The sequence below is a fragment of the Salvelinus fontinalis genome, unplaced genomic scaffold (genome assembly GCF_029448725.1).
Source record: "Salvelinus fontinalis isolate EN_2023a unplaced genomic scaffold, ASM2944872v1 scaffold_0560, whole genome shotgun sequence".
Lineage (NCBI taxonomy): Eukaryota > Metazoa > Chordata > Actinopteri > Salmoniformes > Salmonidae > Salvelinus > Salvelinus fontinalis.
The window spans coordinates 96,403-111,761 of record NW_026600769.1 but is presented as its reverse complement, the minus strand read 5'-3'; the positions used below and the strand labels follow the sequence as shown (position 1 = coordinate 111,761).

The 15,359-nt window shown below is 43.1% G+C and overlaps 1 protein-coding gene across 2 annotated transcripts in view; it reads right to left on the bottom strand.

Annotated features, from left to right (window-relative positions):
- LOC129846472 (kinesin-like protein KIF3A) overlaps nt 1–15,359 on the bottom strand; it is a 35,036-nt gene that overhangs the window by 10,016 nt on the left and 9,661 nt on the right. The window contains exons 6-12 of one of the 2 annotated variants that reach the window (XM_055914417.1): nt 12,745–12,884; nt 12,066–12,263; nt 10,162–10,336; nt 8,176–8,274; nt 4,006–4,083; nt 464–623; nt 34–214 (exon numbers count right to left, since the gene is read on the bottom strand). In XM_055914417.1, coding sequence (XP_055770392.1) covers nt 34–214; nt 464–623; nt 4,006–4,083; nt 8,176–8,274; nt 10,162–10,336; nt 12,066–12,263; nt 12,745–12,884 — 1,031 coding nt within the window. The remainder of the gene's footprint in view (nt 1–33; nt 215–463; nt 624–4,005; nt 4,084–8,175; nt 8,275–10,161; nt 10,337–12,065; nt 12,264–12,744; nt 12,885–15,359) is intronic. The other variant, XM_055914418.1, reaches the window with a different exon arrangement.

Here is a 15,359-nt window from a genome sequence, read left to right as displayed (position 1 = left end):
AGGCCCTGTAATATAGTGTGTAAGATGGTATACCTCCTTCTCCTCTAGCTCTCTGCGGAGCTGCTCAGCCCTCCTGCGTCTCTCCTCTAACTCATTGTTAGACTCCTGCAGTAGTTTCTCCTGCTCCTCAGCCTTGGCCAGGAGGTCCACTCCTCCTACGATCACCTTCTTCTCCAGGGCTGACAGCTTCTCCAGCAGCAGGTGATGCTCCTGCCTAGGGGAAGGAGGTTAGAGGTCAGGGCTCAGTAGATCTGAAAATACCTTCAGTAGGCTAGGTGGAGTTTCTGGCATATTGCTTATACCCTTCTAGGATGTCTCAAATCTACAAGAGGGCATCCAAAAGTATCTAGGGGTAGGGGGGCAAGCGTTGGATAATATTTTAAAGCAGTAGATAATTCTTCAACTGTGATTTCTGGAGAACTTGGGAATTTAGGGAATGTTTGTAACCCCAGACTGTACTCACTGCGCTTTGAGAAGATCCTTCTCTCTCTTCTCCAGTTCTGCTCTGGCCTTGTTCCTCTCCTCCTCCTCCATATCCAGCTTGGCTTCTAGCTCCTTCCTCTCCTCCTCGATCTTCGCCTGCATCTCCACCATCTTGTCAGGAGAAACCTTCTTCTTCTTCCCTTTAATAATAATAATAATAATAGTGATCATTTATTTGACTTATAGAGCCGGATCCCTGAAGTCCACAGCCATCATGGACGTTTCTTAATGACATGTTATTCTTCAGATCCTTCCTACCACCTCAACCCACCCACTATAAGGGGAGGGGGAAGTTTCCCCTAGGTACAGAATGCAGACGTAGGATCAGCTTCCCCTCGCCCAATCCCTAACCTTCACCATTAGAACATGCAAAACTGATCTAAGATCTGCCTCTAGGGGAACATCACCCTACACCCAACCCAGTCTGATTTGTAGGTTTGTTTAAACAGCACCAGTCTGGTCCCAGATCTATTTGTGTCGTCTTGCCAACTCCTATGGTCATTGTCACACCGTGCACAAACAGATCTGGGACCAGGATAAGACAACACATCATATTACAGTGGTCAATTAGTCAAATATTAGATGTAACACACATATAGTCTCTCTCTCCAAGGTGTTAGATAGTAGCTACAGTCTTCTACAGAGCAGTAAAAACTGCATCGGCTGTATGATTCAGCTCCTTGATGAAGAGACAGCAGTCTGTACTTTCTACAGATACTATTCATTAGATTACGAGCAGGAAGTTAAAAGGTGCTTTTAAAGATTTCTGTGTGTGTCTCAAATGGGACCCTAATTCCCTAAATAGTGCACTATGCCCTATGGGCCCTGGTAAAAAAGTAGCGCACTACATAGGGAATAGGGTGCCATTTGAGAACAGCTTCTAGACAGAGTGCAGGCCTCAGGCCTATTCACAAGGCACTCTCTCTCAGAGATATAGACATGAAGACAGTAAGTGATGGAGAAGACCATGACAAAGTGGCAGTACAGTAATAGAGAGAGAGAACCTTCAATCATACTGACTGGCTGAACCATAGATTTCATTCTGTTGACGTTTTTTTTTAGCGTTAAAGCTAGTTAGTCAAGTCAATTAAATTCTATCAGTTCGATAATTCAATTAAATTCTATCAGTTCTCTGAAATAAATTGCAAATATAACCTGGTCCCAGATCTGTCTGACAACCAGAGTAAAGAAGTTGCACATACAGATCTAGAACCAGACTAGAGACATTGGATGTATCCTAAACGGCACCCTATTACCTATTTTGTGTCCTACTTTTGGCCAGAGTCCTCTATGTAGGGAATAGGGTGCAGTTTGGAACAGTCTTCTAGACTCCTCAGAGAGGAGGCACAGACAGACAGACAGACCAAGAGATAAATAGGAGACAGAGAAACAAAGACAGAGACAGACAGAACGAGAGAAATAGGAGACAGAGAAACAGAGACAGACAGACAGACAGACAGACAGACAGACAGACAGACAGACAGACAGACAGACAGACAGACAGAACGAGAGAAATAGGAGACAGAGAACAGACAGATAAAAAGAGAGTATGAGAAACAGTTGAAGTCGGATGTTTACTTAGGATGGAGTCATTATAACTAGTTTTTCAACCACTCCACAAATTTCTTGTTAACAAACTAAAGTTTTGGCAAGTCGGTTAGGACATGTACTTTGTGCATGACACAAGTCATTTTTCCAACAATTGTTTGTTTACAGACTTATAATTCACTGTTTCACAATTCCAGTGGGTCAGAAGTTTACATACAGTAAGATGACTGTGCCTTTAAACAGCTTGGAAAATTCCAAAAAATGATGTCATGGCTTTAGAAGCTTCTGATAGGCTAATTGACGTAATTTGAGTCAATTGGAGGTGTACCTGTGGATGTATTTCAAGGCCTACCTTCAAACTCAGTGTCTCTTTGCTTGACATCATGGGAAAATCAAAAGAAATCAGCCAAGACCTCAGAAAAATAATTGTAGACCTCCACAAGTTTGGTGCATCCTTGGGAGCAATTTTCAAACGCCTGAAGGTACCACGTTCATCTGTACGAACAATAGTGGGCAAGTATAAACACCATGGGACCACGCAGGCGTCATACTGCTCAGGAATGAGACGCGTTCTGTCTCCTAGACATGAACGTACTTCGGTGCGAAAAGTGCAAATCAATCCCAGAACAACAGCAAAGGACCTTGTGAGGATGCTGGAGGAAACAGCTACAAAAGTATCTTTATCCACTTGTAAAAACAAGTCCTATAATCGACATAACCTGAATGGCCGCTCAGCAAGGAAGAAGCCACTGCTCCAAAACCGCCATCAAAAAGCCAGACTACGGTTTGCAACTGCACACGGGGACAAAGATTGTACTTTTTGGAGAAATGTCTTCTGGTCTGATGAAACAAAAATAGAACTGTTTGGCCATAATGACCATCGTTATGTTTGGAGGAAAAGGGGGGAGGCTTGCAAGCCGAAGAACACCATCCCAACCGTGAAGCACGGGGGTGGCAGCATCATGTTGTGGGGGTTCTTTGCTGCAGGAGGGACTGGTGCACTTCACAAAACAGATGGCATCATGAGGATATATTGAAGCAACATCTGAAGACATCAGTCAGGAAGTGAAAACTTGGTCGCAGATGGGTCTTCCAAATGGACAATGACCCCAAGCACACTTCCAAAGTTGTGGCAAAATGGCTTAAGGACAACAAAGCCAAGGCATTGGAGTGGCTATCACAAAGCCCGACCTCAATCCTATAGAACTTTTGTGGACAGAAATGAAAAAGCATGTTCGAGCAAGGAGGCCTACAAACCTGACTCACTTACACCAGCTCTGTCAGGAGGAATGGGCCAAAATTCACCCAACTTATTGTGGGAAGCTTGTGGAAAGCTACCTGAAACATTTGACCCAAGTTAAACAATTTAAAGGCAATGCTACCAAATACTAATTGAGTGAATGTAAACTTCTGAACCACTGGGAATGTGATGAAAGAAATAAAAGCTGAAATAAATCATTCTCTCGACTATTATTCTAACATTTCACATTCTTAAAATAAAGTGGTGATCCTATCTGACCTAAAACAGGGAATTTTTACTAGGATTAAATGTCAGGAATTGTGAAAAAACGAGTTTAAATGTATTTGGCTCAGGTGTATGTAAACTTCAGACTTCAACTGTTTATATAAGACTGGTAGGGCAGGCAGGGCAGGCAGGCAGGCAGGTAGGGGAGGTTAACATTAGGAGGGTCCTGAGATAACTCCGGTCAATACTTTGAGGAGTTAGCCACAGCACCTACAGATCAGGGCCAGTTTGTAGGTCTGGGTCTATCAGGCTGCTCAGAGTTGGGAGTGCTGATCTAGGATCAGGCCCCCTTGTCCATAAAATCATTATGATATAGGCCTAAAAGGCAAAACAGATCCTAGATCGGCACTCTCAACTCTGAGATGCTATGTGAATACGGTTCCTGGACCATATTAACTAGCAGTTGGTGGTAGGGTTGGTAGTGCAGACAGCAAGCTGCTCCCACTCACTAGTCTGAGCCTTGGGTTTCTCCTCAGTGGTCTGTGCCTCTATAGAGGAGTCTGAGCTACTGATGCTGCTGCCACTGCCTGCAACACAGAGTAGAGTAGACACTCAACAGGGACACGTCAAACACAGAGAGAGATGGAGTGGACCGAGAGGGGGGGGGGGTGATGGAAGTATGGGGAGAGGGAGGGAGAGAGAAGATAAGGAGAGAGAAAGAGAGGCTCTAAGGACACGCCGACCACAGATAGAGCGAGAGATGGAGGAGAGCGAGATGGGGGCAAATGGGGTCATGGAGAAAGCACAACAAATCTGGAGAGCAACCAGCCTACAAGCCAATCCTATACGGTTGATATCACCAGCTACATTAAGCAGTGCATGGACAGCGAACGCACGCACACACTAGGGCTGGGCGATATATCAAATTAATTTAAATGTATGTTATAGTGCGATGTTCCAAATGCCTGTATTGCAAGAATCTAGGTAAAATGTTTGATAAAATCCATTATATTCAAATGTAGGAACTGGGTTCTACAGTTTGAACCCCTGCTGTCTCTGGCTCCACACCCACCCTGCTATCTAGATGTGTCAAAGTTAGTGTATAAGCTAATGATCCATCATGTATGACATTCCTGGGAGTGTGTCAAATGAAATGTTGTATTACCATATCATTTTTGTATGTTCTCTATAGTTATGTACTTTAAAATGTTTTCAATTGACCAATTCGACTTGATAGAAAATATTGTGCAGCATTGCAATGTTTCACTGGATCAATCTGAAACTTTGCACACACTACTGGCATCTAGTGGCCAAAATCTAAATTGTGCCTAGACTCCTACATTATATTATGGTCTTTCTCTTGGATTTCAAAGACGATGAAACCAACAAAAATATATAGAAAACGTATGTTTTTTTGTTTGTATGATCTTTTACCAGATCTATTGTGTTATATTCTCGTACATTAATTTAACATTTCCGCAAACTTTAAAGTGTTTCCTTTCAAATGGTACCAAGAATATGCATATCCTTGCTTCAGGTCCTGAGCTACAGGCAGTTAGATTTGGGTATGTCATTTTAGGCAAAAAGAGAAGAAAAAAAGGGTCTGATCCTTAAGAGGTTTTTAACTGTACAACAAAGATAATTTAGAGAAAATATTCAAACACTGAGTGTACAAAACATTAAGAACACCTTCCTAATATTGAGTCGCGCCCCCGTCAGAACAGCCTCAATTCATTGGACTCTACAAGGTGTCGAAAGCGTTCCACAGGGATACTGGTCCATGTTGACTCCAATGCTTCCCACAGTTGTGTCAAGTTGGCTGGATGTCCTTTGGGAGGTGGACCATCCTTGATACACTCAAAAAAAACTGTTGAATGTGAAAAAAGCAGCAGTGTTGCAGTTCTCAAAGCGGTGCGCCTGGCACCTAATATCATACCCCGTTGTCTTGTCCATTCACCCTCTGAATGGCACACATACACCATCCATGACTCAATTGTCTGAAGGATTAAAAACATTTCTTTAACCCGTCTCCTCCCCTTCATCTACTCTGATTGAAGTGGATTTAACAAGTGACATCAATAAGGGATCATAGCTTTCACCTGGATTCACCTGGTCAGTCTGTCATGGAAAGAACAGGTGTCGTCAGTGTATATCGTGAAAAAAATAAGGTTTTTTGACCATATCGCCCAGCCCTAACACACACACACACACACACACACACACACACACACACACAGACACACACACAATAATGTAATATACAGTGCAGCACCATAGCATCCAGCGAACAGCACAAAGGCTACAAGGTTATACACAGAGCCCAGAGTGTTTCCTGATCAGGTCACATGACCAAGAAAAACTGTCAAGACACTAGTTGTACTATGACAGCAGTGTATTAAAGACTATCAGGAGGTCCCAATAAATATAGTAATACTTTAAGAATGATGTGTGAATGATCATTCTGACGTGAACAGTACCTTCAGAAAGTATTCAAACCCCTTAACTTCCACATTTTGTTGTGTTACAGCCTGAATTTGTAAGTGGTCTAAATTGAGATTATTTTTTGTCACTGACGAACATACAATGCCCCATAATGTCAAAGTGGAATTATGTTTTTCTAAATGTCTACTGAAATGTCTTGAGTCCATAAGTATTCATCCTCTTTGGTATGACAAGCCTAAATAAGTTCAGTAGTAAATATTTGCTTAACAAGTCACATAATAAGTTACATGGACCCACTCTGGTTGTAACAATATCGTTTAACATGTTTTAACATGTTTTAATGACGACCTCATCTCTGTACCCCACACATACAATTATCTGGAAGGTCCCTCAGTCCAGCAGTGAATTTCAAACACAGATTCAACCACAAAGACCAGGGAGGTTTTCCAATGCCTCGCAAAGAAGGGCACCTTTTGGTAGATGGGTAAACATAAAGAAGCAGACATTGAATATCCCTTTGAACATGGTGAAGTTATTAATTACACTGTGGATGATGTATCAATACTCCCCGTCACTACAAAGATACAGGCGTCCTTCCTAACTCAGTTGCTGGAGAGGAAGGAAACCGCTCAGGGATTTCACCATGAGGCCAATGGTGACTTTAAAACAGTTAGAGTTTAATGGCTGTGATAGGAGAAAACTGAGCATTGATCAACAACATTGTAGATACTCCACAATACTAACCTATTTGACAGAGTGAAAAGGTAGCATGTACAGAATAAAATATTCAAAAACATACATCCTGTTTGCAACAAGACAGTAAAATAATACTACAAAACATTTGGTAAAGCAATTCACTTTTTGTCCTAAATACAAAGTGTTTTGTTTGAGGCAAATCCAATACAACACATTACTGAGTACCACTCTCCATATTTTCAGGCATAGTGGTGGCTGCATCATGTTATGGGTATGCTTGTTATCATTAAGGACTGGGGAGTTTTTCAGGATAATAAATAAACGGAATGGAGTTTAGCACGGGCAAAATCCACCAGACACTGGGAGATGAATTCACCTTTCAGCAGGACAATAACCTAAAACACAAGGCCAAATCTACACTGGAGTTGCTTACCAAGAAGACAGTGAATGTTCCTGAGTGACCGAGTTAGTTTTGACTTAAATCTGCTTGAAAATCTATGGCAAGACTTGAAAATGGTTGTCTAGCAATGATCGACTTCAAAATTGACAGGTGTGGAAAGCTCTTAGAGGCTTACCCAGAAAGACTCACAGCTGTAATCACTGTCCAAGGTCTAATATGTATTGACTCAGGGGTGTGAATATTTACGTAAATGAGATATTTCTGTATTTAAATTTCTATACATTTGCAAGAATTTCTAAAAACATGTTTTTACTGTCATTATGGGGTAGTATGTGTAGATGGGTGAGAGAAAAACATAAATTTAATCCATTTTGAATTCAGGCTGTAACACAACAAAATGTGGAATAAGTCAAGGGGTATGAATACTTTCTGAAGCCACCGTAGATGTGTACAGTTTCACATTTTCTCATCTTTTCCACCTTTTGCCTAACCTAAAAAGGGCAAGGTGACTGCGCCTTGGGGAACTTCCTAGCTCAGACTACCGAAACCAGTTTAGTGTTTATTAAGCCAGAGTACACACAGAGGCCATGGCTCTCTCTCTACATGGCTTCTGGGTACTTTCAGAGCGATTACCTTCACATGGAGGATGCTGACTCATTTTAGTCATCAGGAAATAAGCCCACACTAATAATCATGTCTAACATCTGACTGACAACTCTTTCACATGCGGGCGGACAAACCTTTGATGATAGCGTCAACAATAAATGGCTAAGATGATTGTGTTTGCAAGAATTCATGCATCAGTTTTTCCCCCGTTGTATTAGAGTGCATTAAAGTGCATCTTCCTAATGCAGGGCTGGGAGCAGAGTTGCCATAAACAAACCCAACTCTTCTCTGAAACATATTGTCTTTGTGTATTAAGTTTTAAAAAGCATCAAGGGACATGGGGACTGGGGAGCAGTCCTCTGCTGCATCCCAAATAGGATCCTATTCCCTATATATTAGTGGACAACTTTTTACCAAAGCCCAGTACACTTCATAGAAGCCTAGTGCCCTTCACAGAAACCTAGTGACCTTCATAAGGAGCCACAGCACCATTCACACAGTCCTGTTGGGAGAGAGGAAGAACGGGGCCCCTTACCTCTCCGTTTCCTTCGTCCCTCTCCTCCTTCTCTTCCCTCGTCATCTCCTTCATCCATCTCTTCTGATCCACTGCCCTCCGACCCGGAGATCTCTTCCCCTGGAACAGCAGAACAGAAAACAATTTAGTTACAAACTCTTCTTAAACCCTTAGCGCAGGTTAACTCTCCTTAAACCCTTAGCGCAGGTTAACTCTCCTTAAACCCTTAGCGCAGGTTAACTCTCCTTAAACCCTTAGCGCAGGTTAACTCTCCTTAAACCCGTAGCGCAGGTTAACTCTCCTTAAACCCGTAGCGCAGGTTAACTCTCCTTAAACCCGTAGCGCAGGTTAACTCTCCTTAAACCCTTAGCGCAGGTTAACTCTCCTTAAACCCTTAGCGCAGGTTAACTCTCCTTAAACCCTTAGCGCAGGTTAACTCTCCTTAAACCCTTAGCGCAGGTTAACTCTCCTTAAACCCTTAGCGCAGGTTAACTCTCCTTAAACCCTTAGCGTAGGTTAACTCTCCTTAAACCCGTAGCGCAGGTTAACTCTCCTTAAACCCGTAGCGCAGGTTAACTCTCCTTAAACCCTTAGCGCAGGTTAACTCTCCTTAAACCCTTAGCGCAGGTTAACTCTCCTTAAACCCTTAGCGCAGGTTAACTCTCCTTAAACCCGTAGCGCAGGTTAACTCTCCTTAAACCCTTAGCGCAGGTTTACTCTCCTTAAACCCTTAGCGCAGGTTAACTCTCCTTAAACCCTTAGCGCGGGTTAACTCTCCTTAAACCCTTAGCGCGGGTTAACTCTCCTTAAACCCTTAGCGCGGGTTTACTATCCTTAAACCCTTAGCGCGGGTTAACTCTCCTTAAACCCTTAGCGCAGGTTAACTCTCCTTAAACCCTTAGCGCAGGTTAACTCTCCTTAAACCCTTAGCGCAGGTTAACTCTCCTTAAACCCTTAGCGCAGGTTAACTCTCCTTAAACCCTTAGCGCAGGTTAACTCTCCTTAAACCCTTAGCGCGGGTTTACTATCCTTAAACCCTTAGCGCGGGTTAACTCTCCTTAAACCCTTAGCGCAGGTTAACTCTCCTTAAACCCTTAGCGCAGGTTAACTCTCCTTAAACCCTTAGCGCAGGTTTACTATCCTTAAACCCTTAGCGCAGGTTAACTTTCCTTAAACCCTTAGCGCAGGTTTACTATCCTTAAACCCTTAGCGCAGGTTTACTATCCTTAAACCCTTAGCGCAGGTTTACTATCCTTAAACCCTTAGCGCAGGTTTACTATCCTTAAACCCTTAGCGCAGGTTTACTATCCTTAAACCCTTAGCGCAGGTTAACTCTCCTTAAACCCTTAGCGCGGGTTTACTATCCTTAAACCCTTAGCGCGGGTTAACTCTCCTTAAACCCTTAGCGCAGGTTAACTCTCCTTAAACCCTTAGCGCAGGTTTACTATCCTTAAACCCTTAGCGCAGGTTAACTTTCCTTAAACCCTTAGCGCAGGTTTACTATCCTTAAACCCTTAGCGCAGGTTTACTATCCTTAAACCCTTAGCGCAGGTTTACTATCCTTAAACCCTTAGCGCAGGTTTACTATCCTTAAACCCTTAGCGCAGGTTTACTATCCTTAAACCCTTAGCGCAGGTTTACTATCCTTAAACCCTTAGCGCGGGTTAACTCTCCTTAAACCCTTAGCGCAGGTTAACTCTCCTTAAACCCTTAGCGCAGGTTTACTATCCTTAAACCCTTAGCGCAGGTTTACTATCCTTAAACCCTTAGCGCGGGTTAACTCTCCTTAAACCCTTAGCGCAGGTTTACTAGAAATAGATTAAGACTAGTCTTGGACTAAAACGATTCTCCATGAAGCATACTTTTCAGTCTAAGATTAGGAAACGGGAAATCAGCCCTTAAAAAGGTTTTGGATCCAATCCTAACTTGAACACAGAAGTGTGTTTGTCTTATTACAACTCCTGTCCCAAATGAAGACAGCATCAATATGGAGGACCACTAACTGACCTTCTTGGAGTTTCTTCTTAAGGTCTTCGATCTCCTTCTGGAACTGCCGTAGCAGGGCATCCTTGGGGTCTTCATTGATCCGGGCTTTGTTCTTGATGTTCTTGGCCCGGTTGGCGTAACGCAGCGTGCTGATGGTCTCGTCGTAGTTATAGTCCGCTGGGCCGATGTTCGCACACTGACCGTTGAAAAAGTTTATGAGAATACGATATATATTATGAGAGATTAAAATCAGACCTTTTATGAAAGAACAGCAAGGAATGAGAGCTTGGTAGACTTAATCATAATAAATTAAATATTTGTACACATGTATTTATTCATCGTTTTCAAAATTGGATGCCAGTTGGCATTTGTGTCACTTAATCTGATCTACCCCCAAGTAATAAGACGGATAATTAACTAACAAAATACACAAAACGCAACAATTTCAACAAGTTAAAGTTCATAAGGAAATCAGTCAATTTAAATAAATAAATGAGGCCTTAATCATTGGATTTCACATGACTGGGCAGGGGCTCAGCCTTGGGTGAGCCTGGGAGGGCATAGGGCGAACCACTTGGTAGCCAGGCCCATCCACTGGGGAGCCAGGCCAATCAGAATGAGTTTTTCCCTCATAAAAGGGAAATTACAGACAGAAATACAGCTTAATCAGCTGTCCGGGTGGCTGGTCTCAGACGATCCCGCAGGTGAAGAAACCAGATGGCGTGGTTACTCATGGGCTGCTGTTGTCAGGCTGGTTGGACGTACTGCCAAGATGTTCTAAAACTACATTTACATTTAAGTCATTTAGCAGACGCTCTTATCCAGAGCGACTTACAAATGGGGCGGCAGCGTAGCCTAGTGGTTAGAGCGTTGGACTAGTAACCGGAAGGTTGCAAGTTCAAATCCCCGAGCTGACAAGGTACAAATCTGTCGTTCTGCCCCTGAACAGGCAGTTAACCCACTGTTCCTAGGCCGTCATTGAAAATAAGAATTTGTTCTTAACTGACTTGCCTAGTTAAATAAAGGTAAAAAAAAAAAAAAAAAAAATTGGTGCATTCACCTTAATATATCCAGTGGAAAAGCCACTTTACAATAGTGCATCTAAATCTTTTAAGGGGGGGGTCAGAAGGATTGCTTTATCCTATCCTAGGTATTCCTTAAAGAGGTGGGGTTTCAGGTGTCTCCAACTACATTGGAGGTGACTTATGGTAGATAAATTAACATTAAATTCTCTGGCAACAGCTCTGGTGGACATTCCTGCAGTCAACATGCCAATTGCACGCTCCCTCAAAACTTGAAAAATCTGTGGCGTTGTGTGACAAAATTGCACATTTTAAATTGGCCTTTTATTGTCCCCAGCACAAGGTGCACATATGTAATGATCATGCTGTTTAATCAGCTTCTTGATATGCCACACCGGTCAGGTGGATGGATTATCTTGGCAAAGGAGAAATGCTCACTAACAGGGATGTAAACAAATTTGTGCACACAATTTGAGAGATAAGCTTTTTGTGCATATGGAACATTTCTGGGATCTATATTTCAGCTCATGAAACCAACGCTTTACATGTTGCGTTTATATGTTTGTACCCCTGCATATGTAAATATAGTATTGGAATGGACCCTGTATATAACATGCTTACTTATTTACTGTTTATTCTAGTATTACATTGTTAGTGATTACGGCAAATGTTGGGTTTTGAGTTTACAAGAAAAGGTATTTCACTGTACTTGTGGATGTGACATTAAAACGAATGAGTCATTGCTACCATTGACACTGATTGGTGCCAACACAGAACTAGAATGAGTAGAACGGGCCTCCACAACCAAGTCAATGATGTAGAATGGGAGTACTGGCAGCCATTTTGTGTGTACTCATAGCATTAAAACAGCAGGAAGTAAAAGCAGGACGTGTTGTTAGTTACCATCATGGTCTTGGAGTTTCCCCCCAGTGAGTCCTGCAGCAGGCGGGTGAGTTTAGAGTTCCTGTAGGGGACGTGGGTGCTCTTCCCGTCCACCAGGGCTGAGATGACGTTACCCAGCGTGGACAGAGACAGGTTGATCTTAGTGGCCTCTTTCAGTCGCTGGCCAGTCGCTCCCGTCTTCCCCTGACGCTCAGAACCCTGAGGGAGGGGGGGGGGGGGGGGGGGGAGAGAGAGAACAGTGTGGGGGGGTTAACTGATGATATGTTTTCTGTCTGTTTGCTATGTGTGGGCCACATGCCTTAAAGCCACAGATACATTTCCATTCCACAATAACATGTTGAATCTGATAAGAACACGCTCAACAGGGCTTACTGACTTCACCTAGCGGCCTTTAAACATTGATAATTGGACTCAAAATGTTCATAAAAATCCTATATTGGAATTCAAATTATAATTCCCATTGCAGAGACTAAGAAAACCATAGCCAGAGAAATGTATGAAGGTAATCTACACAGATTTGGTTCTTATATCTCAAAAAACAGATACCAAGTTACCAAAATGTGCTTACTCCTTCAAAGCATCAAGTTCTCTCTCTGGGAGATTCCATCGGTTTGATATCTGTTGAGGTAAATTGTATCTTTATTCTATTTCACAGTAAATGTTCATGTGACTTCCTTACCGCCAGATCCACTAAGTGGAGTTTTCCCATGCGTACGTGCTGGTCTCCATCCACACCCTTCTCACTGCACTCGATGGTGATGGTGAAGATGGCATGAGAGCGAGAGCTGTGTTCATTCATGTTGGTGGAGCCAACCGAGCCTAGCATAACACATTCAGAAACATAAAACATCAACTTTCTTGGTTCACTTCATAATAACTTGGTTACACTTCATAGTAACTTCCATGAGTGTGACTGTAACCTTTATTTAACCTGGACAATTTTTATTTATTTATTTATTTCACCTTTATTTAACCAGGTATGCTAGTTGAGAACAAGTTCTCATTTGCAACTGCGATCTGGCCAAGATAAAGCATAGCAACTCGACACATACAACAACACAGAGTTACACATGGAATAAACAAAACAGAGTCAATAATACAGTAGAAAAAAAAGAAAACAAAAAGTATATATACAGTGAGTGCAAATGAGGTAAGATAAGGGAGGTAAGGCAATAAATAGGCCATGGTGGCGAAGTAATTACAATATAGCAATTAAACACTGGAATGGCAGATATGCAGAAGATGAATGTGCAAGTAGAGATACTGGGGTGCAAAGGAGCAAGATAAATAAATAAATACAGTATGGGGATGAGGTAGTTGGATGGGCTATTTACAGATGGGCTATGTACAGGTGCAGTGATCTATGAGCTGGTGCTTAAAGCTAGTGAGGGAGATATGAGTCTCCAGCTTCAGTGATTTTTGCAGTTCGTTCCAGTCATTGGCAACAGAGAACTGGAAGGACAGGCAGCCAAAAGAGGAATTTGCTTTGGGGGTGACCAGTGAGATATACCTGCTGGAGCGCGTGCTAGGAGTGGGCGCTGCTATGGTGACCAGTGAGCTGAGATAAGGCGGGGCTTTAGCTAGCAGAGACTTGTAGATAACCTGGAGCCAGTGGGTTTGGCGACGAGTATAAAACGAGGGCCAACCAACGAGAGCGTACAGGTCGCAGTGGTAGGTAGTATATGTGTAGTGTGGGCTGCATCCAATTTGTTGAGTAGAGTGTTGGAGGCTATTTAATTGATGACATCGCCGAAGTCGAGGATTGGTAGGGTGGTCAGTTTTACGAGGGTATGTTTGGCAGCATGAGTGAAGGATGCTTTGTTGCGATATAGGAAGCCGATTCTAGATTTAACTTTGGATTAAATGTTTGATGTGAGTCTGGAAGGAGAGTTTACAGTCTAACCAGACACCTAGGTATTTGTAGTTTCCACGTATTCCTAGTCAGAGCCTGGACGGGCGGGCAGGTGCGGGCAGTGATCGATTGAATAGCATGCATTTAGTTTTACTTGCATTTAAGAGCAGTTGGAGGCCACGGAAGGAGAGTTGTATGGCATTGAAGCTCGTCTGGAGGGTTGTTAGCACAGTGTCCAAAGAGGGGCCAGAAGTATACAGAATGATGTCGTCTGCGTAGAGGTGGATCAGAGACTCACCAGCAGCAAGAGTGACATCATTGATGTATACAGAGAAGAGTCTGCCTGAGAATTGAACCCTGTGGCACCCCCATAGAGACTGCCAGAGGTCCGGACAACAGGCCCTCCGATTTGACACACTGAACTCTATCATAGTAGTTGGTAAACTAGGCGAGGCAATCATTTGAGAAACCAAGGCTGTCGAGTCTGCCAATAAGAATGTGGTGATTGACAGAGTCAAAAGCCTTGGCCAGGTTGATGAATACGGCTGCACAGTAATGTCTCTTATCGATGGTGGTTATGATGTCGTTTAGGACCTTGAGTGTGGCTGAGATGCACCCGTGACCAGCTCTGAAACCAGATCGCAAAGTGGAGAAGGTACGGTGGGATTCGAAATGGTTGGTCATCTGTTTGTTAACTTGGCTTTCAAAGATTTTAGAAAGGCAGGGTAGGATAGATATAGGTCTGTAGCAGTTTGGGTCTAGAGTGTCACCCCCTTTGAAGAGGGGGATGACTGCGGCAGCTTTTCAATCTATGGGGATCTCAGACGATACGAAAGAGAGGTTGAACAGGCTAGTAATAGGGGTTGCAACAATTTTGGCAGATAATTTTAGAAAGAGAGGGTCCAGATTGTCTACCCCGGCTGATTTGTAGGGGTACATATTTTGCCGCTCTTTCAGAACATCAGCTATCTGGATTTGGGTGAAGGAGAAATGGTGGGGGCTTTGGCGGGTTGCTGTGGGGGGTGCCGGGCAGTTGACCGGGGTAGGGGTAGCCAGGTGGAAAGCATGGCCAGCCGTAGAGAAATGCTTACTGAAATTCTCAATTATAGTGGATTTATCAGTGGTAACAGTGTTTCCTAGCCTCAGTGCAGTGGGCAGCTGGGAGGAGGTGCTCTTATTCTCAATGGACTTTACAGTGTCCCAGAACTTTTTTGAGTTAGTACTACAGGATGCAAATTTCTGTTTGAAAAAGCTAGCCTTAGCTTTCCTAACTACCTGTGTATATTTGTTCCTAACTTCCCTTAAAAGTTGCATATCACGGGGGCTATTCGATGCTAATGCAGAATGCCACAGGATGTTTTTGTGCTGGTCAAGGGCAGACAGGTCTGGAGTGAACCAAGGACTATATCTATTACTGGTTCTAATTTTTTTGAATGGGGCAT